The 17,700-nt window shown below is 41.7% G+C and overlaps 2 protein-coding genes across 2 annotated transcripts in view; one reads left to right on the top strand and one right to left on the bottom strand.

Moving 5' to 3' along the window:
• dnajc17 (DnaJ (Hsp40) homolog, subfamily C, member 17) overlaps positions 1-17,700 on the bottom strand; it is a 31,582-nt gene that overhangs the window by 6,652 nt on the left and 7,230 nt on the right. The window contains exons 3-10 of the mRNA XM_070842762.1: positions 17,539-17,597; positions 17,351-17,438; positions 16,920-16,996; positions 16,184-16,304; positions 15,305-15,354; positions 13,359-13,436; positions 11,333-11,413; positions 10,515-10,634 (exon numbers count right to left, since the gene is read on the bottom strand). Of these exons, the coding sequence (XP_070698863.1) occupies positions 10,515-10,634; positions 11,333-11,413; positions 13,359-13,436; positions 15,305-15,354; positions 16,184-16,304; positions 16,920-16,996; positions 17,351-17,438; positions 17,539-17,597 (674 nt within the window). The remainder of the gene's footprint in view (positions 1-10,514; positions 10,635-11,332; positions 11,414-13,358; positions 13,437-15,304; positions 15,355-16,183; positions 16,305-16,919; positions 16,997-17,350; positions 17,439-17,538; positions 17,598-17,700) is intronic.
• LOC139212256 (cdc42 effector protein 3) lies at positions 1,361-5,275 on the top strand. The gene is made up of 3 exons (XM_070842763.1): positions 1,361-1,583; positions 1,680-1,835; positions 3,314-5,275. Exon 3 carries the CDS (start codon positions 3,398-3,400, stop codon positions 4,019-4,021), a length of 624 nt encoding a protein of 207 aa, XP_070698864.1. The 5' UTR covers positions 1,361-1,583; positions 1,680-1,835; positions 3,314-3,397; the 3' UTR covers positions 4,022-5,275.

Below are 17,700 nucleotides of genomic sequence, written 5' to 3'. Positions count from 1 at the left end.
GCTAAACGCATCAGCCCAGAGGCTTCATAGCATGACAACACAACCAAGAGAATTAGCCCAGCCTTGGTCAGACGGCAGGTCTTGTGAGGTCATTCCCAAATACCGCAGATAACACTAGCTCTTAACCCTGATTGTCTTCTAGCATGAAAGCAGATTTGGGGTTGTAGGTGGAAGGAATGAGGAGGTTTCTCAGAAGAGAAATGTTGTAAAATGTTCTGTTTCAGTCTTGAGTAAATGTTATGATAATTTCATTTGCATGAGTAATTGTGTCTGGTCTTGCTGTCTGTTCTGGCACTGGAGTGCAGAGTGGGAGAACAAGAGAGTGGAAGAAGAGAAGAAATGAAAGATACCATTTGTCCATTTCCTTCACACTTGGCATGTTTAATTTTAGTGAACAAGGAGAGGCATTGAGAGTCTGGACAAAGGGATCCGCAGCCGTGTCCTCCTTTTCTCTTGAAACACAGTGTTCATTGTAAGACTTATATTAGAGCATGATGGGGTGTTGGTCATTTAATATATCCTCATTAAACATGGGGACACAGACAACCATAAGGCAACCAAGTACCAATTACTGGCTGTGAGAGCACAACAAAGTGCTTTTAACTCAAACAAGTTCCATAGAGCAGAAAAAAAGTTTGCTGTTCTGACACAATTTTCATTATTGTATTGCTATTGCATTCCAAAGGCAAAGACAACATGCTGGAGGCGTGAGAATTGAAAACGCAACAAGTTATCCCTCTTGTGCAACCCAGCATGCCTGTACATACATGTCTGTGTGCGATAGTGTTCTGTGATTACATAGAGAAGCTATAGGCCTCCAGTCAGGCAGAAGGGCCTGTGGAGTGGGTTGGACTTTTGGGGCTTTAGACAAGCCAACAGTAAGCAGGAAATCAGGAAATCAGCAGAGCAGAGAGACAATGACGTGGAGATTAGAGATCAGTTAACCCCCTCCTCTGGGTGACTGACCTGTTTGCTCAATGACTATGACTTCCTTTTAGCACACAATCTAGAAAACACACGCATACTCTGAAACGCAACCTGCTATACGTCACTAACCTCTTCAAACCCAGCCTCTCTCCCCTCTCTGAAACTCATACAGCTATTTGAATTAGCTGTTCATTGTAGTTTCTCCCACAATTGGGTCTCTCTCATTATCACAGGAATTAAATTAATCACGCCCACTCTTTCACAGGTAACGGCTGCAGCCAATCAACAGGCAGGACTTAGTTTAACACTTATGACTTAAGGACCAACTCACGCCGCAACCAGGATGATATCATCTGACGACTGGCAACTATTCTTATGTAGGATGCCTGCAAATGTAAACTAACAAAAGCCTTAACAAACAAAAAAAAAAAAAAAAGAAGAAAAGCCTCCACCTGGATGTCTGAATGCTCTTGTACTCTGACCTCACCTGGCTTACTTATTAGGCCAAGCATACTTTCACTGGCAACACACCTGGAGAGCTCTGCAGTGCAAGAGGGAGTTTACACTGGGAAGGATTAGCAAGGGGAAAAAAAGGAAAAAGGATCAAATGCCCAAGGACTGAAAATCCTCACCTAAGCAGCAGCATAGTCAAACAGGTAAGAGACGCTCTGTTGGCAGTTAAATGCTAAAATCGGATGTTTGTGTCATTGGGGAAAATACCATTTTAACTCGCCCTGTTTTTCTGTCTCAAGGCTGTGCAGTGAGGTGTTCTCTGCAACAGCTGAACAAGTCCAATCATGTCAAGGAAGAGTTTATCAGGGTGTGCAAGTAGACGCTGCCTAGTTTCCTGACAGAGGCGTGTGTGCATGTGTGGGATTCAAATATCCTGTATTTGCTCAGCAGCACAGGTAAGAACTAACTAATCAATGTTTGGCAATTCTATTGTTATTTATCCTACTAGACAGACAACTGCATGTAAAGAGAAATCTTGAAATTGGGGTTTTAATCAGACGGATCCCTCATCTGTCTGAAAATGGATTTATGGCAGCATTGAGGAAGATGATTTAAAGAAAGTTTCTTGGTCAATCTGTTTTAATGAGCTTCTTTAATCTTTACTTGGCCGTGAAGTGTTTCCTGAACATGATACTCAGGGCTGAAATCCTAAGACTCCTCCTTGGCCAAACTGACATGTTTGGAAAGGAATGCCGATGTGTCCGCACTCTCCAACCTCCCGCTGCTACTAAAGTGCCAGTAAAGCCTTTACAGGCCAACAAAACCTGTTTGCTGTAGTGGCTTACAAATTTACAGAGTGAGTGTTTCAAGTCACGAACACAGATCTAATGTGGGCAAAGGGGTATGGGAGACCATAAAATCACTGAGCAGATTATCTAATCGACATGCCAGTGTTGATTAAGTGAGTTCTGTTCTGCTTAATAAAATGATTACAGGTCACGGAACGCAAAACAAGTTTCTTTTTCTGACCAAGTTTGACTTCCATTTTAAGCGTTACTGTATTGTTTCAGTATGTATGTTATGTTATGTAGCTTGAAAATGTCATACTGAGATGTAATGTCAGTATGACATTTTCAAGATCTGATGGTGGAATTGAATTTTAATAATATAAACAGACATTACCAAACGGATAACTTCTTTTGAAATGAAATGTCAACAGTGTGATGTTATTTATGGAGCAAAAATATTTCATTTTATGAACTTCCACATCCAGAGTCACTGCATAACTCTCAAACCACAGCAAAATAAACGGACTGCGTCCATCAGCTATTTGTCTGTTTCACAAAATCATAAACATGTGTTTCCATGTGGAGTTATCAAACATCATTTCTGACAGAAATTACAGTTAAACCTCACGTTCTCCCAAAACAGTATGTGAAGAGATACGATTCACTGACACGCAAGACAATAATTATCATGTGGGAATCTGGATTTGTGTTGCTTTTGTTACTGGAAGTCTTAAGAACGCTAATGGACTTCCTTTCTTGTAGGCAGCAGACCACACCTGCATTTCTGGGAAAAAACAGGGATTTGACCTGTAAATATTTAGAAATGAAAGCTTCAAAGCCTTGTTGCAAATACCTCTCTGCTGCCAAATAGTGCTGAATTTCATTAAATCAAAATCAAGCGGAGCAGGTGCAGTCTCTGAACAATCGCTGCTGACTGATAGAGTCCAATGCTTACATCTGGTGTAGAATTACATGACAAGCACAGACGTGCTCCGTATTCTAGCAAGATGAGAGATAAATCTGCATGATTGCAGAAATGGAATTATAATGCAGTGTCGCAAAAAATTACCTTCACGGGACATTTGATATTAGACTACCATTTCTCAAATTATAATTTCTCTTTCCTTTTGTTTGTTTTGTTGCAGATGGCATTATGTTTTTAAGCTTCACCACTTCCAAAGGATTCATATATAAAAACATTTAAGTCTATCGCAACCAGATCTGCCAAGATGCCACTTAGAGCGTCACTCTACAGAAAGCCATCCTCTGGTCGTTGGCCCAGCAGGAACTCCAAGCGCAGGGAGGTGCTGTCTGTCAACATGATTAGCCTGCCACTGGCTGATTTCCGCCACATCTCACATATCGGCAACGATGCCCATACAGACAGCTTCGGAGACCTTTCCTTTTTGAAAATGGGCCACAATCTGCTTCTACAAAGCTCCCAGAGCGAGCAGAATCTCTTCCTGGCCTGCTCGCCACCACCCAAGCCCCCGCGTCTGAACCTGGATGAGGCAGAGGGCTCAGACAGCCCTGACTGGTCTCTGGGGCACCAGCACAATAGGTCCCAGAAGAGAAAGAAATGCAGCTCTATGCCACTTCTGGACAGAGAGGAAGGAGACGAAGAGATGGAAAAGGAGGATGGGAACCAACGAGGGAAAAATGTTTCTTCCAGTCAGACTCTTGGCCCTGGACGGGGCAGCCTGAGTTCAGACAAGGATGGAGACTCCACAGACACCTGTGACAAAACCGATGGAGGGCAAAAGGACGAGGACAGTGGCTTTTCCTTCAGCCTCGACCTGGGCCCTTCAATCCTGGATGATGTTCTACAGGTGATGGACAAACTGCACAACTAAACAAGATAGTTTGCTAAACGATACTTTACTAAAAAGGACTCTTGTTGCATGGAGAAGAGATCTAACTTCAACTGTTTTGTAGGGCGCACTCCTGATTTTACATACAAACTAATATCCTCAAGGAGTGGTTATTGTTCCAATAAACTGGAGATATCCGATTTTATGATCCCTGGGTACCAGGTAATGACAAACGACCTTTGGAGTGAACTTACAGCACCTCTGTTTTAAAAGAGGAAAACTACCACACTGAACAGACTGATGGAAAGGATGAAAACTTGTGCCTGTATTTACTATTTCAGCAAAATGCGATGCTTTTTGCTGCAGACATTACAGCAGTTTTCTAGGGATAAGGAGTGTACTGTCGAGCACCACATTGTGTCTACTCACTTGACAGGTTAAACAAGAGAAAAGCCAACTACACAAAGTTAATATTCGCTTTATGTTCACCCCTTGCAGAGGTGGGTAAAGTTAATAATTGAACTCTGATGTCTGATGTCAAGCTGGACAATTTCACCTTCTTTTGCTTTCCTCCTTTGCTATTGTAATGCCCCAAACCACACAGCACAGCACTGAAGACGGCTGTTAAGACTTAAGAGGTTTGTGTTTAAGAAAAGAAAAGCTGCGGCTAGAATCCAAGGTCCTCGAGCTGTGATGTCTTGGCTCTTGGCGTGCTTGCCAATCTATTGTGTGCAGAGGGCAATTTATCCTCCGCACGCATCCCAGAGGCCCCACTCAAAGGTAGACCAAGGTACCCCCCATCTCTCATTCCCAACAATGCAGTGAAAACAAACACTTAACTCTGCTTCCAATAAAAGTCAGCCAGCAGGTTGGGCTGCAGACCAAGCCAGGCCACAGGTCCAAGACCTCAGGAGGAAAAAAAAAAAGCCAGAGCAGGCTGTTTTCTTAGCTGCAAATCAGAGTCCGATGCTCTGGTGAGTGGCGCATGAGAGGGAAAGTGGTAAAGGGTAACGTGATACTTCCACATATGCAGGGGGTGTCGAGGGAGGAGGACCAGAGACATCCATTAACTGCAGCAAAAGTCCTGATGAGGGTTTAAACACTACCTTCTGACCAAACAGACCCCCGACACATGAAAAATACATGCTTGTATCTCACATACACTGGCACACAAGTAAAGGGAAACGCACGTACATGTAAGCACGCAAACTGCAAACTGAGATTTGTGTGGACAATCCAGGTCCACTTTCCTCAGGTCTGGAGAGGAGAGAGTCAGGACAGAGCCTCAGTGTGTTAGCAGGGGAGGGGGGTGGGGGGGTGGGGGGTGGGGGGGGGGTACTAAGAAAGGCTGTGGGGCAAACCAAGAACCAGTCGAATTCCTAAGTTCCCCACGGGTCATGCTGCAAAATACACGAACCACAAGTGTCCTGCTTCTAGCAATAGATTTAGAATTCTATGTATGTCCAAACAGAAACAGCAATGTTTGTGGGTATGTCTGCACTGTATATCTGTTTTGGCATCTTCCATTTTAAACTGGATATGACTGCCCCTTTTTCTTGTATATGTTATGACAATAACACATTGTGAAACATTTTTGCATTGAACAATGTACCGTTTTGTATTTTGGGGAAGTAAAGAAAAATATCTTTCAAAAATTCCAAGTTTGGTGGTTTTGTGGATAGAACTCCTCGTGTCAACAATTTAAGAGAGCTCATATGAGATTGCTTACACACTCTGATGGACAGACATTTATTTGGCTTTTTAACTGAGAGCATCCACTTTGGAGGCAATAAGTCTTGTCTGTCACAGTTTCTAGAGAAATTATAGCCTTGGATTATCCAACACAACAAGCACTGCAATATTATTCCAAGGTGGACACACAAGTCTAAATTAGACAGGCATGTGAAGCAAGATCTCATGAGGAGTCACAAATGCTGTTATAGTAAACTGAACTTTGAAGCAACTGCAGAGTTGTAAGGCATGCCCTGTTCTGAGGCACACCTGTATTACAAAGAGCTGGCATTTAATGGTTAACCAGAGTGTGTCAGCAATTTTCTAAACCGGCTACTTTTTCCCAGATAAGCAGGAGAAAGAGCTATTCAGTCAAACAGACTTGATATTGGATATTGTTCCCCTGTCTGCTACAATGGCCCTTAGCAATCAAAGTCTAATTTGCTCACAAGAGAACAAAGAACTGTGCAATGCTGGACAGACATATGCTAGACACTGTGGAAACAAATAACTGTGCTACTAAATAAGGGTACAAATCTTTAACTTATAAAACCAATAATAAAAAACAAATACCAACAAATGTTTTTTTACATGTATTTTCAGCCAGACAAAGAAAACCAGTGAGATTACATGAAAACCCATCCCTATTCGTTATAACCTAACAAAAAAGTTCTTTAAAAATTTACATTTTTCATCAGCTTTGTCTGGAAAAAGCCTTCCTGCAGAGACGAGCTGCTTTGACTACACAATGTCTGTCAGCACTAGAGCTCTCAGTGTGAAGAATCACAAACTTAAGCTCAACAAGTGTTCAGCCACATGACTGATGTGAGAAGAAAGAGCCTGTAATTGAGGACAAATTATCTTGTCTGCGCTGCACAAACTGGCCGAGCTGTGAAGTATCCCGATCACATCTGGTACCACTTCTCTCCCTCCAAAAATCTAAACTTGCTGTCATACAGAATACCAAGAAACCCTGTCATCTCACTAAAGAGTAGCTCTTATGAGCTATTCATTTTGTCAGGTACTAACTAAAAAACTAAAAATATTGTTGAGGCAAATAAGAGATGTATCCTCCTACTGTAATTGCATCTCCTAGTACAATCTAATCTAATCTAAATAGGCTGCATGGTTTGCACGCACACACAAAAGGGAATTTTGTGAAACGGATATTGTTTATGCCGTTTTTATCATGTCAGAACATATTATAGACAGTTGGGGCCAAACCAATCCACACCAGCTATCCCATCTCATGACACGCATGATGAACTGAGTGTATTTGGGCGTAACACAATATTTTGAAATTCTGACCACACTGTAATCAAGCCAGGCAATTCATTCTGCGTCAAATGAGAATATGTAAAAACACGTCTATATATTTCAAACTATCCTAAACCAGTGTATCTCTTCTATAAACTGTGGTCTTTCACTCCTTGAGGATCCTGTTATACATAGACGATATATAACCAACCTCATGCATTATGGGTATACTGCCTCTCCCTCTCTACTATATACATTAAAACCTGGTATTAAACATTTATTTCAAGTTCTAACAAGTAATAATAATAATAACAATAATAATAAGATTTCCTCCTTTTGGGTGATAGCAAAATACAGAAGCCTGCCAGTCTCTCATTATCTCTCCTCAGAGAAGGGGTCAGGCCAGGGTTGAATATGCCAACATTATAGCCACATGCAGCGCATCTCTTCCAGACTTGGGGGCTATTTTAGGTGAGAGTGCACTTTTCAAGCACCAGCAAACTGGCGGGCTGGAAAAACGATCCCAGAATAGTTGATCTGCTGCATCTGGTTTGTGTCGTGACAAGCCTGCAATGACTGTTCAGTTCTAGATGGAAGAAGCAGGGGTAGAAAGCTCATATTTACATCCTTTACAATAGATTCTCTTTAAATAATATGGTACAAGAAACTACGCAATAAACCACGAATCCCAACACAGTGATTAATGATGGCATTACATCTAGACAAACATTACGTCTAGTAAAGACAAGGCAGATTAGACAGTGATTCAATGTTCGTGTCTGGGACGTGAGATAAGGCATTAGTCAGACTCTGTGGAATCCATACAGCCAGCCACACATATATTATATAAACAGCACATTTATATTTTCATTCTTTTTAAAATGAAAGTAAACTATTTTTTTGCTTTAACTTATCTTAATGAAGTAAATGTTGATTTCGCAGTGTAATGGCAATAGAATAGTGACACCATACATGTTTAGATTGCTTTCCTATTTGCCACACTTTCACTACGCAATTCTGTCTGCTACTGGCGACAGTTTCCTGGGAAAATGAAAGCTTGATTTATGGCACAAAGGACGTGCGTAAAGCATTATGCAACCAAACTGCCATTCAGATGGCATTCCTTCTACGTGAGTAGATCTCACGACCTGCCTACTTATGAATACAAAGAGATTTTTTACTCTGCATTTCTTGTAGCATTGAGATCGGGAATTGATAATCTAAACGAGGAACACAGAACTTGAAGTTCCTTTCTAAAATGGGCACTGGTGAAAGTTACTATGTTCTGTTATGATGATGAGTTGATCAACAGTCTGATGGTTGAATATTTGAAGTTGCCGATCCAGTTGTCTTTGCATCAGTGGCACAGGCCACAATTAATATGACACAACTGTTTATTATCTTTACTGCAGTTTCATTCAGGCACCATGACTCATTCAGGATTCACTGAGATTTGCAACGGTGTCCTACTAAACTAAAACTGTACTTGCACTTATGAGAATGACTTCAGCACTTTTTCATTAAACCTGCCCATTTACCATTCTCTCACTATGACAATATGTTCATTTTGTCAAAGGGTAGAGAGACAGCAAAGAACAGACTGCAGATGAAACTAGATTCTCTCCAAAAAGAGGGGTCTGAATTAAGTCAGGGGAATGGGGAGCAGTTCCGCACTGTGCAGAAGAGACCCTTCCCTATTTTGAAATTTTTAATATCCATGGTGTGAAAAAAATGGGTGAATGCAGTGAGGCCCTTAAATACATCATGTCATATCGGCTTTCTGGACAAGCAGAACAAAAACAGAGTTCAATAGTTCAACACGTCTCCTCATTGTCTGTCTGTGAAAGTAGTGAAAAGGTAACGCAGCGTGGTATAGTTAGTAATGTTCAAGGTCCACAGCTGGACACAGCTCTGACTGGAAGTCCAATGCAGTTGGAGAATAGAGTAGCTCTAAAGCATTCAGATCCCAACCATCAGCACCTATAGAAGCCTTTGGATGTGTCTACCCTACACTCTGTTTGCCCTTCACATTGGCCTTAGATGAATTTATTACACCCAGCAGAGCTGGAACTGATGCCGAGGGTGAAGTCATACGTCTGGGTCTCTGAGCTCCCTGTAGTGGGATCCTGACTCTCTGAGCACTCCGCTTGGATTAATGAGGTTACAGAACCAAGTCCTCACCCAAGCTTCTCCCATGTGATTGCAGCTGGCTGGTGTGGAGGAGCAATGGAGAGGTAGATGACAGGAGAGGAATCTGATTTTTAGACTTCAGGTAGAGTCCAAGAAGAAGGACCTCCAAGGCTCTGGCTTCTTATTATCTCTCTCTCGTTTTCAAATGCACCCCAAGTCCACTGACCCCAGGCCAGATGTGGAATGACATTAGTAATATTTACACTGGTTAACCCATTATGTCATGTGGGGCCTCTTTAGCAAGAAGTATTCGCGCTGAGGGCTAATGCGAAAATTACCCAGCTATAGTAATGTTTTCATTCTCAGGGGTAGGACAAAAAAAGATGAAGCAATCAGTTTTGAATAGCTGGTTATAACAACATTTAAAGAGATTAGGGTGACAAGTCCCAGTGTGCAGGCTAAATCTCACAAACTAGCGTTGACAAGGGGTCTGAGACACTGCGCTGGGTTGAGGGGTGAAATCCAGTTCAGCAGTAGCTCTGGAAACACAGATAAGTGGGTGCTGAAAGTCTCCTGATCTGCAACCCCTAACAGGTAAAGATCCCAACGTAGGAAAAGTAAAATGGACAATAAAAAACATTACTTCATACTAATCTAATGACAAGAAAGAAAAGCCTTGTACATACTCTGTGGATATAGCCGAAATGAGATTATCATTGGACAGGAAAAGAGTTAATGTGCCTTTTGGCATCTGCATGTGTGCTGGTAGCGAAAACACAAAGATTAGGCGTGCAAAATCAATTAAAAAAGTTCAGATTACAACATGGAGTTCTGTCCCACAGAGGGGATCTATTCTCAGACAGTTTGTCTAAAAGCATTCTAGTTTATTTGTCGTCTCCCAATTTTTTTGTAGATTTTCTTACTTTGTGATTGTTAAATAATGATAATTTTTAATATCAGTTGCAATATAGAGACATAGGCCCATTTGGCACTAATACAGACATTTAGTCTGTCTCACGTGCCAGGCAACCATTATTGCACGCAGGTTCTCCTGGGTTGCTATGAGAAGCGCAGCATTCCTCGAGTCTCCCAGGTCAGGCCTCTTAACGAGCGGCCGACCAGGGGCTTTGGGCCAATGTCGGGCCAGCGCCTCCCCACTCCAAAGCAAATAAACTGGGGCCAATTTAACCAAACACATTGTTCTAAGCCAGACGACGAGAGAGCAAGCACTGGGGCAATATTTGCACCACTGATACAAAAATAAAACCTCAGAGGCCTTACATACCTCGCTTTCTGGGACAATGTTTAGGCAACAGTGTTTGTGTTGGAAGCTGTGTACATGGGAAGATTTTGTAACATGGGGCTGACATGCTTTATGAGTGAGGGAGCGAATTGTATTTTCGGGTTATACTGGTACCTGTGAAGACATGAACTGGCCAGGTTGAGATGCTGGAGCAGCAACCTCAGGCTGTCCTTCAAGCCACGAAATCTTCAAAGGGTTTTCACTCAGGCCACTTTCATTCTTTACTGCCAGCTCCTAAAAATACAAAACAATCAATGAGTGGATCTTGTGATGTTTCTCTGCCAGTATGTTATTAGGACAAAAAAAACTCTCTCTTTGTTCTGAAATCTGTAAAATTTGTGTTGTCTCCATCTTACACCTAGGTATTTCTGCAGGGACTGTTGGTATTATATACATGTAGTATAAAAAACACATGTAGACAAGGACAAAAGGTGGACTGTAACTGGGCCAACACCCAGGGCAAGGCTGGAAATGGGCAGACACCTGGAGATGGGCAGGCAGAGACCACAGAACCTGTGCCCAGATCCCTGTAGACTGGCAGACATGTTCTGTGTGCGGAAACCACACGCCATGGTGAGGAAACCACAACAAAAAAAAAAGTACACCATCATGACAAAGGGCCTGAGGACACAGACAGTGTAGAACAATGAGGAGGCTCAAGTCCTTCCGTCCAATGGTTCCCATCAGCATGAGATCTCTACACTGCAGAATGACTAGAAAGATTAGTTTAGGTTGTAGAAACTGTCCTGAGGCTGGGAAGTCTATGACAGGTGTCAGTCTAAGTAATAATCAAACTCAGCAGGTGAGCTGAGACTTCGAGGCAAGTGGGTGGTAAACAAATGTGGTTCTATGCAAATGTCTGTTTTGGAGAAGATTTTCATTACTGAACAAACAGAATGAGGACACTGACGGGGGAAGAGTTAGGTACTTACAGCTGCTCTCATGGTTGAAAATTCAACCACAGCGCTTCCTCTCTTCTTACTTGATACAATCACATTCAAAACATCCCCATACTAGAGGTAAGGAATGGGAGAATAAAAGAAAAAGTCAAATGGAGGAAGAGGAGAGATGCAGAACATTCAAATTAGTATTTCCTTTCAAAGCACAACCCGTAACCATGAAAACACAAAGCACATGCAGACTGACAAACTCAAAACACAGTTGAATTTAACAGACTTCTGGAATGAAAGTTAGGATTCAATATGTGTTTGGTTATTAAACCTAATCTCTAATGATAGAGTTCACATGTTTGGGCCTGAGCCAGTAACACTGAAAAGGAACGTCAAGGAAGATCTTGTACAAAAATGGGACCTCAGTGAGCTCTCAAAGGAGATGAGGAGCAATAGTGGGTGTCATCATTTTAGCTTCTCCTTATACAGTGACAACATTTCATAAACAATGTTTTTGGCATGGAAGCTGAAGATATAGGTGGCTCTCATCCAACTCCCTGCCACAAATCAGAACGGGGAGGAAAGGTTGGCCTAAAAGGGGAGCGGGGTAAAGAGCATCTCAGTCTCTCTGATCTCTCTCCAAGAGAGGTTGAGAGAGGGGGAGCCATTATCAAAGCAAAAGGTCTTCTAAATTCATCAGGGTTTCTACCACCTATTACAGAGGCCATCAGTCATTAACCTCACCCCGCCTAAAGCAGGGGTAGAGAGGGCTTTGGCCTCTCTACCCCTGTGAATATCATTCTGTGAAAATTTAGCTTTCTGGGAACGGGAAAGTCCAGGAATGCCAATGCTTACTGAGGACACTGGAGCAAGCCAACAGTGACAAAGGAGACTCTCAAAAGGCCACTGTTTAATAAAAAATAAATTTCTTTACATGTTTTTTTTACCCCTTAACCGAAGATGTATAATGTTTAGCGGCCAAAGTCCACAAGTCCACACACGTACGCATGCTGAAGTACACACATACTATACTTGCTTTCCCACGCACCGGTTGCTATTTCTACTTGCTCAAACCATTAACTGTCACTCACTGGAGCTGGCCATCCCAAACTTTTTTTTTTCCTAAAATCCATTCCCTTTCCTTAAGAATTTAAAAAGGAAGAACACTTCTTTCCACAGTCTTTATTATGACACAGCCCTCCTGCCTGGGATCCTAGTGATTGAGTTCGTGCAAAGGAGAAATTCAAACGCCTTTTCCTGGACAGCTTGACGTCAGTGACACTTGCCCTATCCACATTTCAGGCCAGCCTATGCCCCACCAAAAGCCCTTGTGACGGATCGTGGTACTGGGTTGCATGAGAAGAGCACATTTCCTAATGCCTCCCTTGGAAGTGCTTAATCACCTGGTAAGAGGGGCACAAACAATAGTGTGCATGGCTTTAAAAGGGCACTACAACATTGCCCTCAGCACTTTCACTGCAACAAAACTTAATGGGTCTTGTTTAAGGGGAAGAATAAAACAATCTACAGCGCTGATGTCATGCAGACCTCAAATGTAGCCGGACTCTGCAGGCAGGTTTGTTACCATGGAACTCTGCTTTGGGACAGGGAGGTTAAAGAGATAAAAGCCTATCATTACATAGTATATGTGGCTTTATATTGCAACTGCAATATATATCCAGATGTAGCAGACTTCCAGAAAATTTAACTGAAAAAATTTCATAGATTAATACCCAGATGGGAATGTCTGTTTGTCTTATCCAGTTAATTAAAGATCTCATATATTTAAGTGTTTCCTCACACTGATGCAAAATTTGTGTAAATCCTAAATTTTTGCAACGAAGTCCTGCTCATTAATTGACAACATTGCATGTAATGTCTTAATACAGCCAGATATATTAAAGGAATAACTACCTCAGTGGTATATTATTATATTACCCAAGTCAAATTGGCAATTCCCTGTAACTCTGTGTGAGTTCTACAGGCAAGCCAAGCTAAGTGCTATGTTGTGTAGGTAATTGGTCGTGTATCACTGTAGAACTATTTAATTGATTTTCAGGACGTGTACCTTTTGCAGAAGTCTGAAAAGAATGTCTTCAGAGTAGCCTCCATTCGTCTCGTTATCTTTTTTACACTTCCACTTCAACTGGAATGAAAAAGAAGACACAAAGGAGAGGCCTGTATTAGTCATGAGGACTTTGAAGAATCAAAGAAGTGCATGATAATGTCTAATCATTAGAGTACAATTGATTAAACTCAGCTCACGAAGAGACAAAGCATGCCAGGAAGACTTGGCTCTGATGACGCAGACATTACCATAACCATCAGTACAGACTGGAGCTACAGGTCAAAGACATTGTTAAGCTCTTGGAACATCACCCTGGCACCACCTATGTGACCCGCAGTCAATTTCCATTCATACAGAGGGTGCCGGACAGCTAAGAAGGGTGAAAATTGACCCTGGACCAGATGATACATGGTGACTCACTTGCTTGACTACAGCTCCACAGAATAAAGTACAACAGCAGACATAATAATGACCAAGTAATCCAAAGCAGGTCGATGCCCAAGGTACTCTGTCATGGGCAGAAAGAGAGGAAGTCCTCCTCTGGGATGTGTTGCGTCTTTGTTTGAAGTGTGCTTAACTTATTTGCTTGTGTAACAATGTTTCTGTGTCTTTACTTAAGTCTTGATACAAGCCATACTGCACTGTGTAAATGCTGTTTTAGAAATTACCATACAACTATTTTCCACATGAGGCTGAACAGTTTCCACAAAAGACAACAACATAATTCATCATTTTTTTGAGTTCCTATTCACTTAAAAAGAGATATTGTGCAACTTCTCTTGTCCCTGTACAAAGTACGGGAGAGTACAGCCAATATCACGCAAACTGCTTAAAGTAGGATTATAAATGGCAAGTTCTAAGTGTTGATTCAGCTCCAGCATTCTGCTCACTGTCAGACAAAAGGGATTTCTGGGAATTTCCATGTCCACATATCCTCTTTTAACAACAATTATGGTTGAAATTGTACATTCTTCTTCCAAGAGCAGTCTCCTGTGCCCACCGATAACCTTTTTACCCATTCATCTTCGAATAAGATGTTTTTCGCATGATGTGATGTCTACGGTTTTAGCCCACAACTTACACATTGCTGTGTTTGCTTGGTTCTGGTTTAAATAAATATGCAGATAGGAAAGCTATTAGTGAAACCAAACTAAATGGCTCTTTCTGCTTTTGATGTACACACGGAAAGAATAAGAGATCAGAATGTATCAGGGGAATAATTTCAGCAGCTGTCATAATTCCAAACGTCACTGATATCAGAGTCAGTTTCACTGAAATAATCTCAAATTATTCAACACAGCTGATAATTATGCTTAACATCACTTATCTAATAATCCCAGAGATTTGTTTGATCTAGACAGGTTTAACCTTAAAAAAGCAGTTCTCGATTTGAGTCTAGAGACAACACGAGACTGGCATTAATACAAACCATACTGGATGCAAAAAATACAAATCATTAAAATGAAAAATGCTAAGACTCTATGCAGTGTTGTTCGAATGTCCTTGCAGCTGCTGTTTGTTTTTCTAACTGAATACACAAATGTCGAGGAATACACTGGTGCAAAAGATGGCTATCACATTTTAAAACCAGATTTAATGTCCAAACACATTAGCTAACATCCCCAGTGTCCGTTAATGCACGCAGGCTTGACCATTTCCAGGAGGAAATATAATAAGGCCTCACTTGGCATAGTTACAGGTCTCCAGACGACGCCGGCCTACTCTGGAGGAATGGGCGTTAGAACAGCCTGTACGCTCAGTGGTGAGGCAGCGTATGTGGTCTCCAAATAATGAATTACAAATGTCTAAGGTTCTATCAAAATCCCTGCTGAGATTCGGCCTGCACTTTCACTCATATGGAGCAGTTCCTCCTGAATATAGCAGGGACCCCCCTCCTCTTCCCAATCTCATCCACCAACTGAAAACCCGATAGCTGAAAGCCTTACCTTCAATTTGGGGGTCACATTGCTCTTGGAACATCTCTCCAAGCCTGAGTCTGAGGGGAAAAAAAACATAAGGGGAGAGATGCAACAGTTCAGTGAAAAGACAAAGAATTGTTTTGTTGAGGTAAGAATTATGGCACTTAAGATAGCAGTCGAGGGACTCGGGCAGATGGACAGCAATTTTAAATTGGCTGTAAAATAGTAAATATATGGCTCTTGCTACAGTCTGATGATCCGATGAGTACCTCTTGGGATGGAACAGGCAGAGTGCTGATCCAGGGGAGTGCTGGGGAGGCCTGACTGCGTGCAAATGGAAGAGACCCAAAAGACGTGCTGACTATGCATGAGTAATTGTCCAGCCACAAAAAGGTCTAGGCAAGGGCCAAGACTCAGTCTCTGAAATGCCCACACTTCCACAGTCTTATTTTACAAAACTTTTCATTTTTTCATGTCTCCAGGGGGGAGACATCTGAGGCTTTGATACTGAAATATTATCAAGAGGTTAAAAGTTTGATAGATGACTATGTCTGTACGCAGTGCTTGACATTTCATGATACCTTGCCAAGTTGTCCCACTGCCAAAAAAATAAAACAGACCTCTTCAAAGAGTTTTAAAGTGAAACATAAATTCAAACATACATCCAGTTATTGTTATTGTTTGTTGTGTGAATACTATTTGGTGAACCGCAGGGCGCCTGGTGACCACAATGGTTGGACTGACAGTATGGTGGTCAGGAAACACAGGGGTTCACTCAGCTGAGGCGTTCAGGACTTCACGCAATTAAACTGGATTAATCCTGTCAGAGCAGGATTGCACTGAACTGGTTTGGTTAACCTGGACTGGAGTAGACTGGACTAGGTTAAAACTTGAAAGTGAACATACATCTTTGAGTGCAGTCTCCTGTTTGCCGCTGCTGTGCTTCTCTTTCTCTCTGGATCTGCTCTCTGACGAGCCTCTGTTCCTCCTCAAGCTGCCTGGACCCCTCCTCTCTCAAACGGGCGATCTGGTGGAAACAGACCCATACACTAAATAACGTGCACAAACAGACACACCGGTTTTGAGTGGCAGAAGATCGTGCATGTTTACTCCTTATTAAGCACTGATTGAACTCATCACCTGTCTGGTTTCCCCATTCTAAGACGCCCTTTCTGTTATTCTGTGTTTCCAAGAATGTGAGCAGACCACTTTATTTCTTCAGTTAAGGCAATAACACCACAAAATGAGACAAAAAAATGGAACAATGCCACCTACTGGTTACCTCCTCCTACTAAGCAAATCGCCACATATTTACATGCATTAAGCACATTGAGAGCATGCCATGACTCACCTTGGAAGCACGCACACCATTTTTATTTATCATTGGCTTTCTGGACAAAGTGCATCAAGTCATGCAATATCACCTAATGGAGTTACTGATAATTATGATATAGCAGTGAAAAAGACCCTCTCTCAGACGGAGTCTTTGTTCCTGACCCAAGTCTTTGGAAGATATCAACTCAATCAGGAGGGAGTATTTGACAAAAAACAGAATAGAAGGCACCTGGCTGTGCTTCAGAGTTTCCTGGATGCACTGGAAAAAAATGTCTGAGGCCTGGAGTATACTTAAGTATTCCCTTACCTCTTCTTCAAGTGTTCTAGTGATTTGCACCTCCTCCTGGCTGTGAGCTTCTGCTTGTCGCTCTCTGGTCTCCAAGTCTGTCATAGTAACACACACAGACACATGCAGGCGAGTCCGTATCACCTTCATAAACTGATACTGAATTTCTTTTCCACAATAAAACAAACTAAATTCACACTAAATTATAATACTACTAGTAGAACTAATGATAGTAAATAGTAATAAATGAATTACTATTACTTTTGACTGTTCTTATTTCATTTCATACTGGACTATCCATGCATTTGAAAAACATATCAGTCCTTCACATAATTCTGGAATATGAATGACAATAACAAAAGAATAAATATAGCCCTTCATAAAAATGAATGTCATTGATTAAGAGTAGATCAAGAGCCTTGAAGTGCTTGGAGAATCACACAGGGACTCACCTAGCTTAATTTTCTTCCTCTTGTCATCTAGTTTCTTGTTTCTTTCTTCGGCTTGTTTCTTGGCAGCACAAATCTTGTCATAGGCAGCCTGAAAACAGTATTAAACACCAGGATGAATTGTGCGTGTGTGTTTATATATATATATATATATCTTCGTTTGTTTATATCAACACTTTTAGTAGTTTTACCTTGGCAGCGGCATCAGTTAGCACCTCAAGAGCCTGGGACAATTGATGGAAGAGCTCCACTAGAAGAAAGGGTCGAAAGAAGTGAGAAAACCAAGAATTCTGCTAATGAATACACACAAACACTTTTTAAATATATTATTACCTCAGGAAACGATCTGTTAT

This window comes from Pempheris klunzingeri, chromosome 13 (assembly GCF_042242105.1).
Source record: "Pempheris klunzingeri isolate RE-2024b chromosome 13, fPemKlu1.hap1, whole genome shotgun sequence".
In the NCBI taxonomy this organism is placed as follows: Eukaryota; Metazoa; Chordata; class Actinopteri; order Acropomatiformes; family Pempheridae; genus Pempheris; species Pempheris klunzingeri.
Note: the sequence above shows the minus strand (reverse complement) of the source record. Positions and strands in the feature narration are given on the sequence as shown.